The sequence below is a fragment of the Stylophora pistillata genome, chromosome 3 (genome assembly GCF_964205215.1).
Source record: "Stylophora pistillata chromosome 3, jaStyPist1.2, whole genome shotgun sequence".
Lineage (NCBI taxonomy): Eukaryota > Metazoa > Cnidaria > Anthozoa > Scleractinia > Pocilloporidae > Stylophora > Stylophora pistillata.
In genome coordinates this window covers 29844910-29860521 of record NC_142521.1, presented here as the reverse complement: position 1 = coordinate 29860521, position 15612 = coordinate 29844910, and the positions used below count along the sequence as shown (strand labels likewise).

Genomic DNA, 15612 nt, shown 5'->3' with positions numbered 1-15612 from the left:
TATTGTAGGTGTTTGAACACTTAATCTCAAATGTTCTTATGGTGTTTGGTGGAGCAATCGCTAGTAATGGATCTATCTCTAAATATGTTCAGAACACCAAAGACCAAGCTGTTGCCTTTATCTGGTAAATATCAAATATATGGTCATGACATGTAATAGTCAAGCTTGTCTACTTCAGAAAACAAGAAAGGAAACAAAGAAAGGAAGAGAGTAAACCATCTGTATTAAACTTGGTCTTACTCAGAGGGATTGGGGGAATGTTCTTTGAAAACTAGGTTTTGATGTCTGTTAGCAGGGCTTTAAATTTTACATTATACAGCAAAGAAGACAGCAAAAACTGCAAAGTATGGTCAAACCTCAGTTATTTGGATTGGTATGCACTGAGCTGAATCATCCAGAATCCTCCACTTTTTTTGCTTTGCTCAGTCAGTGGAAAATATTCATAAATTTATCACACATTTTGAATTTAAAATTCAATTTAATTCATGCCTCTTTTGTGCTTTTGAATTCAGCTATCTAGCAAGTAAAGAGACCCAAGAGGTGCTGAGTTCTGTAGAAGTTCTTGTTCAAAATATCTTTACCAGTTGCCCTGAACGAGCAGAGTACAGAACCACTGTGGCAAAGGTAATGAGACCAGCTACAAGTTAGTCAGTTTGACCCGGATTGTTGAACGTATTTTATCATCATTTGATACAATTTTTTTCCATCCTTCTTATTGATGGACAACCCATTATTCAAACAGCAAGTAACTGCTTAATAAATGTAGGTCCCAGGTATAAAACTATCTGAATGGGTTGTGTGTTAAACAAATGTGAGTGGAGTCTGTTTCTCTCTGTTTCTTAAAATAAAAAAAATTATCAGCACTGCACCACAAAGAAAATTAAGTTCTTGTCCAACATTTCTATTTCTTCCCAGAAAACTGAAAGTGTTCATGTATAATTTTTTGTCTATTTCTGACATACTGTCATCGATGGAATTTCTCTTGCAGGCAGTAGTTGATATCATGAAAATTTTACCAGTTAATCAGTACACCAGTCTTGTAGAATGGATAAACATGTACTCCAAAAATGACAAGGTACTGGGCAGAGATTTGCATGCAACTGACTAGCCAATGTATTCTTAACCCTCAAGATCATAAATTATTGTTTATTCTTGTAGACTTTCCATGTATGATACTGTGATACATAGCTTAAGCTAAGTGTTGAATAGACTTTGACTACAAAACTGTGTGGAAGGTGTTTAAGAACTTGTAATAACAAACTTAAGACAATTATGTAATAACTTTTGTTGTTGTCGCGTAATGTATTTGATCTGGTGACACTCTTTGTGGAATAATCTTGTCCGCAATTAGTAGTCATTGTATGAATGTATAGTTTAAGCATCTGACCACCAGGTGAATGTTGACTTGGGATGAGAAGAAGCTAGATATGGAAGAAATTGCAGTTCTCTACTATTGTTTGAATTACTATGTAGTGATAATGATAGTGACAGGGTTCTAAAAAAAAGGCAGTTACCAGTGGTCTAGCTATGAATGCCTGTTAGACCTCCTACAGAAGTCTGTTTAGCCTACAGGGAGGGAGGTTCTTGGGTTACCTTGCAGCCCCTTTACTGGGCACCACCACCCACAATACCATTGTAGCCACATAAGGAATCAGGGCTTGACACCAATGGTAGCCCACTAGCCACAGACTAGTAGAAATTCAGTTTTGGCTAGTGGTTTTCAATTTCCACAAGCCAGTTTGGCTTGTAAACAGACTGAAATTGTCGTAAGATCTAAAAACATCGAAGGTATGTCACTAGCCACTTGGCTAGTAAGTTGAAAAGTTAGTGTTGAGCCCTGGGAATAAGTCATGTAACCCCTGAATAGTAGTAAAGATAACAATGTTGATAATGTTAATTCCAAGGACCATGACGATAATGATGAGATGATGATACTGATGATAACACTGATAACAATAAGGAGAGTTATATAGATTAGTGAAGGAGTGGAACTTGAGAGAGGATAAGCATGTGTAGTGAGAAGCAGGGTGGAGAAATTAAAGGTTAAACCACCAACTTTAATATTCTGCAACATGGTGAGGAGTGCAAGTATGTTAAGGAATTTGGCCAGCAGATTTTGCGAGTAATTCAATTAGACTTTTTTTTTTTTCACAGATAAGTTACAGAATTTTTGCATTGGAAGTGTTTTCACTTCTACTAGTTGAACCAGAGAGGATTCTATTGGATGGTAAGGGAACACAATTCCTTTATAAAATCATTCAACAGCGACAAATAAAAGATTATTGTGAATCACACCATATGGGGCAATGGCCCTTAATTATCCTCACTTCACTTAGAAATGTACCATTGAATACCTCTTAATAGCTGAGTTTAAAGTCAATGCTGTAAGCACCAGTGCTATTCTGTTCTTTTCTGGGATGGCTTTTAAAAGCTGGCACCATTCAAAAGCAAGACATATGCAAAATCATTGTTCAATTTTAAGTACTGTATGTAAATGCACACCTTTAAAAGAAAACAAAAAATTAAACTAATTTGGTTATATCAACTCAGTTGAAATTGTAAATTGGCCACCGTAATGAATAAAAAAGCTGACGTTTTGAGCATTTGCCCTTCGTCAGAGCAAATTAAAAAATTAAACTGTCTATTGCTCATGAACATTAACAACAATACTTTGATGATACTTTTATGTGTAGTCAGAAAATTTAAAACTGATCAGTGTCTATGGTAAGTTTTCCACATCAAGTGTTTGGCTAATGATCTGCACAGACAAATCCAGCATTTTGAATGGCCACATGAGCAGGCAAGATGAACTCCATTGCACTTAATATGCCTCAGGTCACATTAATTTTAGTGAAGATAGGAGCATAGTCTGCCCATTGTTGGTGGCCAAAATTGTGAAAACATAATTATTTCCTTTTCACCAGAAAACTCACTGGATGATGACAAAAGAAGGCTTCTCAGCAAGAAGTCTTTGCTGGACGTAATTATCCCAAGATGTTCTGACAGGGCACCAATGTGAGTGTGAAGGCATCAGATACTTTAAATCCTCCCTCTGCAATTATAAGTTCATCTCTCTTGGTGTTTGGTGGGCCAGATAACTTGCTGGGATTGATGGTCAGTCTGTCAGTCACTTTGTCAGACATTTGGACAGTTAATCCCAGTTTCAGAAGGGTGTGGTAACTAGGAAATAGGATAATAATTACAAAGAGTTATCATTTGTCTCCCAATATGGTCACTTATGATGTGATCGAGTCACGACATTTCAACTGCATATTGCTAGTCTTCATTAAGCAATAAGGTCGTCAGGCGTTGGGTCTTTTTATAAAACAGGATGTTCAGTGGTGATTGGTTTTGTATTGCACTGCTGTGATTGGCGTGTTTTGTTCCTCAATGTTAGTGAGTTGTCCCCTCAGGAGTCCACTGTCATATGGCTCCCCTTTTGTTGTGTTTTTTTTTTTTTTTTATTGTGGGCTTCCATGCTTTAGGAGTTTCTATTCCACTGTTCCTGTTGATGTTGTTAGGGTGAAGTCTTATGTGAATAGCCTCTTTGACACTACGAGTGCACCAGTGAGGATCACAATCAATAAACTTAATAACCTCATTCCAAAGCGGTTGGTGTCTGGTGTCGTGGGCATGCTCTGAAACAGCATAGGTCTGGGTACGGGCTAGTGAGATGTCTCAGTCATGTTGTTTTCTTCTGTTTTGCAATGGTCTTCCAGTCTAGTCGGTATACAGGGAGATATACTAGGATGTACTAGGAGATAGGATGTTGGGCAGTGACAGGTTATAACCTGCCAGTATTTCAGGCTGCTCTGACAGTCTGTTGGGTCTGTTTTATACTCTGTGGTGAAGTATTCTTCATAAGAATATAACACAGTGAGCTGGCTGGGACTTCAACCTGACTCCTCACCCACTATTCGTATATGAAAAAGGTGGCCATGTCTTCCACATGATAGCAAACAAATTATACTTTCACAAAGTGCCAAAAGAACCACAACACTTTTCCTTATAGTTAATATCCAAAATATTTTGTTAAATGACAGTTAAATGCTTCCTTCTTTACTGCAATTTTTTTTTTTTTTTATTCAGGGTGCGTGCCAAAGCTCTGCAGTACTTTGCTCAGTGTGCAACTTCAGAAAACAGCTCTTTAGGGTTGAGAGTAAAAGAAGTACTTTGTGAACCACTGGAGAGTCCAGTAGAAGGGACACCAACATTAATCAGACAAGCAAATAGTGAGTCACTTTAAACTTCTGGGTCCAGGGGCATAAAGAGAGGATAATGCTCAATCCAAAGAATAAATCATTTTAAATGTACTTCATAGTGTACAAATAACACGCGAGACAAGTAGAAATATCACACGATATTTGTACTCCAGAAATATCCACAAAACTCACCCACACTGAAATAACAATTTGGTGTGTTGGTGAATAAATCCAAGTATCAAACATTTTGTTGTGTAGTATCGCTGAGTATTTTTACTCATTGTTTGTATTTTGACTTGTCCTACAGGCTCATCAAAACATGGCACAACTCATAAAAATACTCAGTGATACTACACAACAAAAATGTCCAATAAGATGTATATCCAGCAGAAAAGTGATAGCAAAAGCACACTGTGCTATCCACTGGACAGAGATTTGTCCAGTAAATACAGCATTATCTAACCTTTGAACAACCAGGGCCTGCTGTAGATCCTTGTCATCTTGATCCTTGAGACCTAATTAGTAACCCTTTCTAACTACTGTATATATATACTTTGTTGTTCAATTAAAATCATTACAAGAATTTGATGATCACTCCTTTGAAATGCTAGTCTGAGACAAGCATATAGTGCAGTGATGTTAGTTATTTACCAATTGAAATCATTTTTTTTTCTCAGGTAAGCAAGCAGAGACCAGGAACATTGGTATGGTTATAAGAAAAAGAACATGTGATGAGAAAGTTGGAGTTCGAAAGGCTGCTTTACAGGTTTGAAATGTTAATTGTGTTCTTTTGTCCCCAAAAATACACACAAACTCTTAAGTATTTATCAAATGTCAATATATTTATAATGTATGGTAAAAGTTTTGTTTAGAGCACATAGTTTGTCAATTGATTATTTTTAATTAAAATTAAAACTTCAAGCTCTGTAACAAATCAAATGAAAGAGCCAGGGTAACTCAACTCCTTTTGTCTTTGGGCTACCAATAATCTTGAAAATGTGTTATGCTTGTTTATCTATTTCTTTATTATTCTAAGGCTCTAGAGAGTGTAATCACCCTTAATCTGGATTCCTTGGAGCGAGTCGTAAGTAATGATATTATTCCCTTGTTATGGAACCTCCAATGACCATCCCAATTCAGGATCCTGCACTTCTTGTTGTGCCATTGCAAGGCTGTGGTCTAGCAGTGCCTGGTGGCCCTTGGTGCCATACTTTTGCTCTTGGGCAACTCTGGAATTTTTTTTTTTTCATAAGAAGCCTATGCTGGGCACCCTGGATTTCACAGTTTCAGAGCACAGGGCTCCATTCAATTTTCCTTAGAGCATAGCCTTGCATTGGATGTTCCATTTAAGCAATAGAACACATTTTTCTGGGCTCTGTAACTTGACAAAGCCACGCAGGATGTTGGGAGAACAGTTTGAAAGCTTATAAATCACAAGCTGAAGGCAAAACATCGGGAAATTAATACCTCAGTAGAGCTTCAGTTTTATTGATGGTAACTTCACACTGTGAATATATAGCAAGATATCATGTAAAACCTCAGTAATTACATCTGCTAATTTGTGATTTTATAATTCCAGGATGTGTTGACTCTCCATGATTGCTGTATGGATCCAGCACTTTCTGTCAGAAGACAAGCTATGGTGTCACTAACCTCTCTCCTACAAGAGAGGCCTAAGTGCACAATGGTACACAGGTATTAACTCTTCGTACATGCTCTAAGGGATATTCTAAAGAACCTAACTGGTGTACAACTACTGTTATTTATAATAACTGCTTGCCTGATAGTGTAAGACCAGCCTGGCCTGTGTAGTAAGTGTCCTTTATTACATGACTCGGGCAGTCAGAGGGCCAATAACTAAAATGAACCAATCAAAATGCTCTACTGCCAGTCAATATTCTCTCAGTATTGGACCGGGCACTGTCCCGAATGATCCCGAATGATCCCGAATGATACCGCACTTGTGTCCCTTAGAACTTCAGTCGTATGATAAATCTCTTATTAACCAAGCTTGCTTGGGACCGTACAGGAAGAATATCAGCCCTCGGTCTTTTTTGTACAGACCTTGCTGCATTCGATCCATACCGTCAAGACCTCGGGCCGATATTCTCCCAGTACGGCCCTCACACTTGGTTAATAAGATATATTTATAGGTTTGTCCCTAACAGCTGGGAGGAGGCAAATGAACCCTTAATTAATACTCAAAACATGCACTGATTGTGCTGTTACTTTTTCTAATGCACAGTCTTTGGCTGGAAGGAGTGTTGCCACTTGTTATGGACAGAGAAACTACTGCACAAGAAAAATGCTTTCAAATACTGGAGGATGTGCTGCTTCACAATATTGTTCCTCTTTCAAAGTAGGTGGCTATTACATCCTGATCAGCTTGTAGATTAAAGTTGATGTCATTATTTTGACCAGCCAATATTCTGAGTCCCCATGAGGAATCAAGCTTCATACCTTTGAATTTCTGCACTCTGATACTCTACCACAGAGCCATGGAGACTCTCTGGTAAGCATTGCCAATCCTAGCAGTATGCAGGATAGGTGTCAAATATGAACTTCGTGATGGGCCTTGCTTTATAAGTCTTATAACCAGAATGAAAGCAGGAAGTTCATACCCTCTTCAGGTATTGAACTACAGGTTGCAAATCCCAGCTCACCAATTGTGCTAAAATTGAGCAGTTCCATTAGCCAGACCAGTGTGAGTTTTGTGAAACTAATGGTTAAACTGGCTCCAAATGCTTGTCAGGGGATAAATATTAATATCATGATGAATTTTTGTTGATTATTAATCCAGATCAACTGGACCATATCACATCCTTGCTTGGGACCTGCTTAATATTGTGGCCAGCCCATCAGGACAAGAAGTCAGGCAAGTAATATGATAATTGACCAGTATGTGACTTGACCATTTAAAGCACTCTTAGCTTGGGAACATTTCCACATACTGCTACCCATGTGCAATTTCTCTCTGTTCTTCCAAAACACGTTGTGGGATTGTCAGCTGTAACAGTTGGCAGAAGGTCTAGTTTGTTAGCCCAATACCTTTTCTAATCTTGCTTCACCCTAAAAAAATCCCCAGGAAAGGACACTTATACCTCTTCATTCTCTCCGAGCATGTACTAGATTTTTGTTGTAGTTCCAATTAGTGTTAGTTCCTGGATTAAGATTTTATGAATCACTTTTGTTTTGTTATTTTCCTTAAGTTCATTCCTGATTATGATAATGAGAACGAGAAATAAGTAAACATAAATGAAACAGCTTTGAAATTTTTTGACCAAGAAAACAATCATTCTGATTAACACCAAAGACATGTATTAATACTGCCCATTGGCTGCTGTATATTACTCTTGCAGACGTTATCTTCACCATGCATTTCAGCACTGGTCAAAACAGACCAAACTTTCAGGAAACCTGGTCAAGTCACTTATTTCTCACATTGGTACAACTGACCATAGTAAGGTATAAAGTTCATAAAGACATATGGCACACCAGAAAATTAATAATTATGTTTTGCTAGTGTGCCTTGGTTTATTGTTCTTAAGGTCATAGTAGTTGTAAATCGGACCTAAATATCAAACTAGTTTTCAGTTCTTTTAAAATTAAAAACATGTTCAGTGTTAAAGATCGTACTCCTGATGCTCTAAAATCCATGGTAGTTTATCAATTTTCTTGTGTGGGATGTAATTCCCGTTATAGTGGCGAAACTAGTTGCCGCTTCTCTACTAGGATAAAGGAGCACACGGAAAGCTATAAAAACTCGCATATTTTTAAGCATTTCAACATATCTCCTTCTTGTAAGAACAAATACTCCCTTTCTTGCTTTAGTATTCTGGATTCTGCTAACAACTCAATTGATTTAAAACTCAAAGAAGCTTTTTATATAAATAAGATTTTATATAAATAAGATCAAACCTGAACTTAACAAACAATTACAGCATTATAACACTTTTCTAGCATTTTAGTTCACACCTTTGATGTTTGGTGTCACGTTGTAATTAGTATCCGCTTTTGTATTACATCATACTGTAAACATTTTATTCATCTACTTGTCTGTTATATAATTATTCATGTTCTGTTACTCATTGATTGAAGATGGCATAAGCATGCCGAAACATGTCTCTCAAAAAAGTTGTCTATTTCTTACAATATTTATTGTTCTTGTTTAAATTCTTCTTGTTGCTCACATTTTCAGGCAGCATGGCTTTGTTTGGCTGCAATTGGTTCATCATCAATCAAACTGGACCATACCTTTGTTGTGAAAAGTTGGGATGAGTACTCCAAAGGGGTAAAAGGTACTAATTAAACTATAATTTAACTTCATTCTGATTTTGAAATAGCGTGTAACAGTTTACCTATGTAATAGAATCCTGCCATACAACAATGATGTTGTTTTGACTGACAATGTGTTTGGTATAGATATATAGCAATAGAGAATTTCTTCCTGTACACCTAAACATCAGTATGCATATTCTCCATACTCTTCTTTATTAATTTCCTTTGGTACTGACAGGGAGAATTTGCTTAACAATCAAAGTTTCTTAGATTGCCAGTCATTCCCTCTTTCTCATGATCTTAATGGATGATTCAGCAGTGTTACTGCCGTTACGTGTGATGTCACGCACTCATTAGCTAGATCCCGAGAGGCGTTGCGAGTTAAAAAATACATGTGCTCGATCGAAGTAGGGAATTGTTTCAATGCCTGTTTACCGTCATTGTTTATATTATAAGGACACAAACTTTTCGAAACCGTACAACGTTTGTTCAAGAATGTAAAGTCCATTTCATAATTAGAAGTACGCGTGTTCAAGTTAGTGTTGTCGTACCGTTTTATGCGTGCACAAGCAGGATTGCTATAGGAAGAAATTAGATGGTGGTCACTCTTAGGGTTTACAGGGATAATTCTACTCATTTGACCATGATTGTCACCATTCAGCTAATGCTATAACTTTCAAAGGCTAAAACATGAGCAATCCCCAACTCTTGGTCCATCCTGTCAATCTAACCATCTGATTAATTATCACAACTACCTTTCTAAAGTCAAATAAAGAGAGATCCAATGTCAATAGTGGATAATTATGTTAATTATTTCTCTCTCCTCTCTGGTTTTGTTTGTCAGATTATGACATGGAGACATTATGCCGAATTCTGACAGTGTTGGCAAGCTCTGCTTCCTTTCTTCCCTCCTCAGTCGCCAGCACCTTGACAGGTATCATGTATTTCTGGAAAATAACGTTAAATGTATTTTCTATCACCATGAAGCTGTTGCAATACTAGTGTCACAGATACAAACAGGAGGAAGATCATTTTGGTTAAATCTGCTGTGTCATGAACCTACAAAATAGGGTTAGCTTCTTTTACAAATTCTTTTCCTATCCTATAGAACAGGGGAAGGGTGGGTGGTGTTGGGATTGTTGTCCCATCACTTATACTTAGGCCTTTTCTGAGGGAAGCTACATCTGGGCTACTTGTAGCTCATTGTTATGTTCTAGTAACAACCAAGACCCTCCGAGCAATAAAGACTGTGTTCATTAAGTTATCAGTACTTCCGGTGTCCTTGGCACAGCTGACAGGGTTATGGAGTAAGTCACTTAGAGGCTTGGATATGAGATGTGTGGTGCAGGGGGGTGGGGGATACAGAGCCTAAAGGGTAGTGAGTTAGAGGAGACAATAGCAAGCTTGGTTTAGTAGGTGGAATATGGCAATAGGGGCTAGGGAAGGGAACAGGGATCAGAATGGTGGAGTTCAAGGTAAGAGGCAGCGAGTATAAAGTAGCTGGACAGAGGGCAGAAACTCAGGGAAAATTTGATAGAAATACTGTAGTAGTGCAAAGGAAATTTGTGTCTTTATAACCATGAACAACTAGATTTGTAGGAGTTTGTTATACTTTGACTTTGGCTGAGATTGTTGAGACACTGATGCTTTAGAAAACTTTATGTTATCCCAATTCTTTACTTTCATAATGACTAATGGTTTCTCGTTTTTTATTACAGCTGATCTCCAGCGGAAGCTAATCACATTTGAATGCCCACCAGAAGTTATTGATGCTATTGTAGCAACCCTATGCAAGGTGTTATATGCATGTATAAGAAGAATGTACATGATAACTCTCAGCTCCTCTTTTAGGCCCATGTATAAAATGAGTGACAACTAGTTGCAAATAATTATAAGACCATGTTATGGTTATGAAATTCCTCAGCCTCACCCATGAGAGTGGTTAGTGTTGTAGTATAATTTTGGCTGAGGGTCGGTTAGCGTTGAGCTGTTTTGATGCTTAGGCAAATGTTGGGTTTAACGCGAGCTTGCACACGGGGTGCAGGAAAATCAACTGAATCTACTTTATTGCTTGAATCAAGGTTCTTATATACATAATGGTAGCTAAATCATATGTGATACAAAATACAGAAGATAATACTAGTTTCCCTTGGAATAAACAACTTTATTACCCCGAATCCGCAATTTCACAGATGTGGGAGGACACTTTTTCCTGCGGAACTAGTGTTCCTACGTGTTTTTGGACGGAAAACACGAACAAGTTTCCATATTCTATGCAACACGTAGTAGGAATATTTTCACGACTACTCTAACAAAGGGTTACACATAAATCATATTTGCGGTTGTAATTATGTAATCAAAGCTTACTTTAGAATTGTTTGTCACACGTTGTCACGCTATGCTTAACTTTACAACAGTGTCAACAAAAAACCTTTGCTCTAAAACTGTGTCAAGAATTTTAGAAGTAAAGGTGTTGCATTTTGTTATTGACCACAATTATTATGCAATTTGTTTTCTGGAGGAATGTCTTTGAGTTGCAATGTCAAACGAACAGTTTTTATCAGCGCAATTTACCATTGACACATATGAAGGTTGATGTTTGCTCTAAGCCCAACTGAAAACAATGGAATGCTGAAAGTAATCTTTTTCATTGTTTGGTGTTTTGCAGTTAAGTAAAGTACAACTACCAGAAGAAAGGGTGAGCATAGATTTTTGATGAGTTTATGGAATTATATTTTTAAAAGATATTCTCTTAGAAAGAGTTTTGAATATTTAATTGTAAGTTCTTTTCACTTTTTACAAGTCTTTCATTTGGTAAATTTTTTATGTATGTGAGTATGTATGATTACTTGATTGATTACTCCCTCGATGGGGCTTTCCAGGGCCAATAGAAATGAATGAATGAATGTTTAAAAAATCCCAAATGGCAGGAGGCAGACCAGTTGGCTATATGCAAAGTACAGCTAAGGAATTGAATTCAGGCAACCAAGAACAAATCCAGTGAGTGGCAGGGTGGAGGGCTTGAATCAGCGAATACCAGATTACCAGCCAAGTATTATAGCCTCCTGACCACACTGCCACCCTCTAATACCTGGAAAGTAACCATTCCCTTCCAGCATCAAAAAATTAAAGGCAGTTAAATTCTAAAATTCCAAAGTTCATTGCTTCCAGAACTTTATAGTATTGTTACTTTTGTTCTGTGACCTGATTTCTAATGTGAGGAAAGTGACACTCCCCATGTCTCTGATGCACCAGTTACAGCAAATTGTCTGATTTGTAATTTGGTACATTTACTGTTTTCAAAGGGAAAGAGCGATCATTGGTGTTCTGATCTGCTGAAAGCATCTGAAGAATTTCTGTCTAACGTAACATTAAAACAGGATTCTATTGATGAAGAACGTCTTATGCGGCATTTGTTTACTGTTGGAGCTGTGGCCCAGGTTTGTAAGAGGTTATGATCATGACACTTCAGAGTGCCTTTAGTATTGGTTTTCTTCTCTAAGGTTCAGTTGAGATTTACTCAAAATTCTCCCAGTTTTTCTAAATCTAAGGGAAAAGTACTGGTAACATTTGGTTTGTTAACTCCAAAGTCATCCACTGCTTCCATTTCATTTAAAATGCAAATCCTGTTTTAGTTCCTTATTGGCTCCTCAATAAGAGATGCATATGAAGCAACATGATGTTACACAAAACCAACCAATTGTAACATGTCCATCAAGAGGGCAAATTGCCTTCAATCTTTCACTCTTGACAGAATTGTGCACAAAAGTAAAGCAAATATTAGATTATTGTGACTGATAAGGCTTTAACAAGGTTTTTTTTGTAAAAACTGCCCACAGCTAACACCAACCAAGACTACAGAGCGGCTGTTTATGTTTGTGGAATCCATGTTGATTTCTCATGGCAATAATCAAGGTTGGTTTTTAATTATTACCCCTTTCTATTTAGAAACAGAGAAGGAGGCTTGGAAACAGGTTCTGATGCTGCCCAATCAATGTGAATTATAAATGTGAAAATTTCAGTTGCATTTAGCTCTTTCCCTCCCAAGACCAAAAGATCAGTTTTCTGCTTTGCGTGCCCTACATTTCATTCAGTATTAGCTCTACTTATATTAATCTACTTAATTTCTTTTCATGGCAACCATTTTAAATTAAGAACACCCCAAAGAGGACTTTTTAAAAGAATGAGTGTGGAGCTTTGACTCTACAGATCATGCATACTTGTGGCATCTGTTAGTCAAGTATCAGGTGATACTATGGGTTCACCTGTTGATGGAGTGTTGGGCAACATATTGGCCAATGCTCTCTGACCATTGGTCAACATGTCAATTGAGCATCGACTGGCTCTTGGTGGACATGTTGACTGATAGTATTAGTTGATGCTATGCCAACAGATGCCTCAAGTACACAAAGTACACAAATATAAACCTGGTGACATTGTGGAGAGTTGAGATTGGAAAATGTCTGGAAAGGTGACTAAAATTCCTTAGCAACAGCTGTGGTTTTGATTACCAAGATATCTACCTGCTCCCCCCTCCCCTCTTGGAAACTATACCTGGGTGCCCCCCCTAATTTTTTCCCAATTTTTTTTCTGATTCTCTATATTAAAATGAATTATTCAGCATTGTTGAAAAGGTTAGGCACCGTCTTCATTCACGAGGCTCATTAGCAATGATATTGGTGATGACTTTTGTTTCCTCAGATCCTCTTCAAAAACTAAATCTGTCACCACCTGTAAAGGCTCATGTGTTTGTGACTCTGGGTAAGTTCCATCTCAAGCCATCTTTTTAATGTGTATTGCATTTAGAAAGATAACAGACCAGTATTTACTGCTGACAAGGAAGGTGGTCAGAAAATTTGTTTATTTGCCCTAGTTGTCTAAGATTCAGGCTTTTGGTGAGATAGGGCTTATTGGATAAGATGTAAGGACGTACATTTTGAACCACAGCAATGTGCTTTTTTTGTCATTGTCAGGAAAATTGTGTCTTCAGAATGAAGATCTGGCCAAACAGTGCATTGCTACTCTTGCTAGAGAGTTAGAAACATCTGATGACCCAGCTATTAGGAATAATGTTACAGTGGTGATGTGTGACTTGTGTGTGAGGTATATAAACCTTGTTGTAATGTTATAAGTACCATAAAATAATTTTTTAAATTTACATGTATTACTTCCTGTACCCCCTTCTCCATTGCTTCCAACAATGTCTGGATCCATTTTCACTTGGAGTCTAATAATAATAATAAGAGTAAACAGTTTAACATGGAGAAACACTTAGCTAGAAGCTAGTTTACAGGTTTTCCACAAAACAACTGAAACAGATAATTCAAATTGAAAATAACATTATTAAGAATCCCAACTGGCCGAAGGCAAACCAGTTGGCTATATTACAAGCATGGCCAAGGATTTGAAACTCGGGGCTACCGTGAAACAAGTCCAGGTAGCGATCAGGGCGGGACAGGGCGGGATCACCCAGGAGCGAAGGATTGCAAGTCCGACTCGCTGACTACTCGACCACGCTGCCTCCTTTCCTAAGGTCCATAAATGCAGGTTTTCATCTCAGAGGCAATAACTGCACCAATTTTATCATATACAGACTTTTAACGTTATACTTTAATTTCAGATTTACCAGTCTTGTTGATCGTTATGTTCCAAATATTGCTGTTTGTCTGAAAGACAGCTCATCACTTGTGAGGAGACAGACACTGACTGTGTTAACCCATTTACTTCAGGTAAAACACATTTTGCATTGATGTTTTGTTTCCCACATGTCAAAGATAAATGGAGGCTTCCGTACTTTAGGTTGACTATGTTGATGTAACAGGTGATGAATAGTCCATTTTACAGTTGTGTGCTTGGTTGCCAAGCCTTTGAATGGGAGTGAGGCTAGAGATGACCTTGTTATGATACAAACCTTGCTGCCTTTCAAATGTAAATCATTTTGTTATCATGCTAAGTAGATACAGGTCTCTATCACTACAAGGTCATCTTTAGCCTCACTCTGAATCAAAGGCTTGGCAACTAAGTACACAACTGTAAAATGGCCTATTGGCCAGTAGTCAATCATGTCACATGGCCGGATTAGCTTTAAAGTTACCAAGTGTTAACCGAGTGTTGACAGAGTGTCAATTGACATATTGACCAACACATCAGTTGAGTATTGACAGACTTTCGACCAAATGAAACAGTTTGCATGAACTGCCTGTAGCTGTGATGGAAATAATCGAGTTGGTGGAACTTGAGCTGTCATGGAATAAACTTACAACTACACTTGAAAATGTAAGAAAATTAGATAATCTTCAAGATTATATAATTTCCCAACATTTTCAGGTGTAGCCATTTATTTATGTCTTGAATACATTCTAGGTATACTAAAAGTATACTGTACTTGTCACTTTGCCTTTAGTGGTTTTAGTCTTCATGTATACTTGGAGTGCACTGTAAAATTTTCTATAACTTTCAAGTGTACTTCAAGTATACTTTTGGGTGTTGCAATTGTTTTCAGGTGGGAACAAGTAGGATACAAGTAACTTTTGGTAGCTCTTCAAACAATACTTCAAGTCTACTGAAAGTATACTTTGTGTATCTTATTTGCATTACACTTTGATTATAGAAACAGTATTATAAAAGTGTACTTAATTTTTTTTAAAGGGATATATAGAAATATGATCGTGTGCACTTAAGGCATCTTTTGGTCAAGTACAGGGTTGAAGCTAAGAAACAACACTGCTGCCTGAAATTTTAAGCGAGTCGGCTCAAAGCTGGTGAAAGATTGTAAGTGTGTAACCTCAAAAGTACCCTTTTGTGCATTACCAAGCAATCACTGGCCAAAAATCCAGCAGGCGATCACGGCTGTTTCATCCAGCAGGTGGTGCTTATGACAACCCTGAGTGTCAGTCAATATAATTATAGTTCACACGGTCATACTTGTCTTGTAGATGGCCAATGTCTTGAGCAAGGTGTTGGCTGATTATCTGATTACTTGTTAAGACTGTGAGATAGCATCTGGATGAGTGTCAGTGCATTTTCCCATCATATAATGAGAAACACTGCTGTACTTAATGCAATATTTAAAATACAACAGTAAACATATTAACAAAGATTTAGTAATACATAGACAGGTAAAAACGAATGA

At 37.5% G+C, this 15612-nt stretch overlaps 2 protein-coding genes across 3 annotated transcripts in view; one reads left to right on the top strand and one right to left on the bottom strand.

Annotated features, from left to right (window-relative positions):
• The window catches only part of LOC111343123 (NLR family CARD domain-containing protein 4), a 253148-nt gene that overhangs the window by 165670 nt on the left and 71866 nt on the right, over positions 1-15612 (bottom strand). The gene's annotated exons all lie outside the window — the stretch shown is intronic.
• The window catches only part of LOC111344196 (condensin-2 complex subunit D3-L), a 29120-nt gene that overhangs the window by 5955 nt on the left and 7553 nt on the right, over positions 1-15612 (top strand). For both annotated transcript variants that reach the window (XM_088751505.1, XM_088751504.1), the window contains exons 10-30: positions 9-124; positions 513-624; positions 989-1075; positions 2155-2227; positions 2925-3015; positions 4090-4232; positions 4880-4968; positions 5239-5286; positions 5782-5897; positions 6448-6561; positions 7003-7077; positions 7562-7667; positions 8401-8500; positions 9325-9414; positions 10199-10275; positions 11149-11178; positions 11786-11920; positions 12320-12395; positions 13182-13241; positions 13454-13583; positions 14101-14209. In XM_088751505.1, the coding sequence (XP_088607631.1) occupies positions 9-124; positions 513-624; positions 989-1075; positions 2155-2227; positions 2925-3015; positions 4090-4232; positions 4880-4968; positions 5239-5286; positions 5782-5897; positions 6448-6561; positions 7003-7077; positions 7562-7667; positions 8401-8500; positions 9325-9414; positions 10199-10275; positions 11149-11178; positions 11786-11920; positions 12320-12395; positions 13182-13241; positions 13454-13583; positions 14101-14209 (1977 nt within the window). The remainder of the gene's footprint in view (positions 1-8; positions 125-512; positions 625-988; positions 1076-2154; positions 2228-2924; positions 3016-4089; positions 4233-4879; positions 4969-5238; positions 5287-5781; positions 5898-6447; positions 6562-7002; positions 7078-7561; positions 7668-8400; positions 8501-9324; positions 9415-10198; positions 10276-11148; positions 11179-11785; positions 11921-12319; positions 12396-13181; positions 13242-13453; positions 13584-14100; positions 14210-15612) is intronic.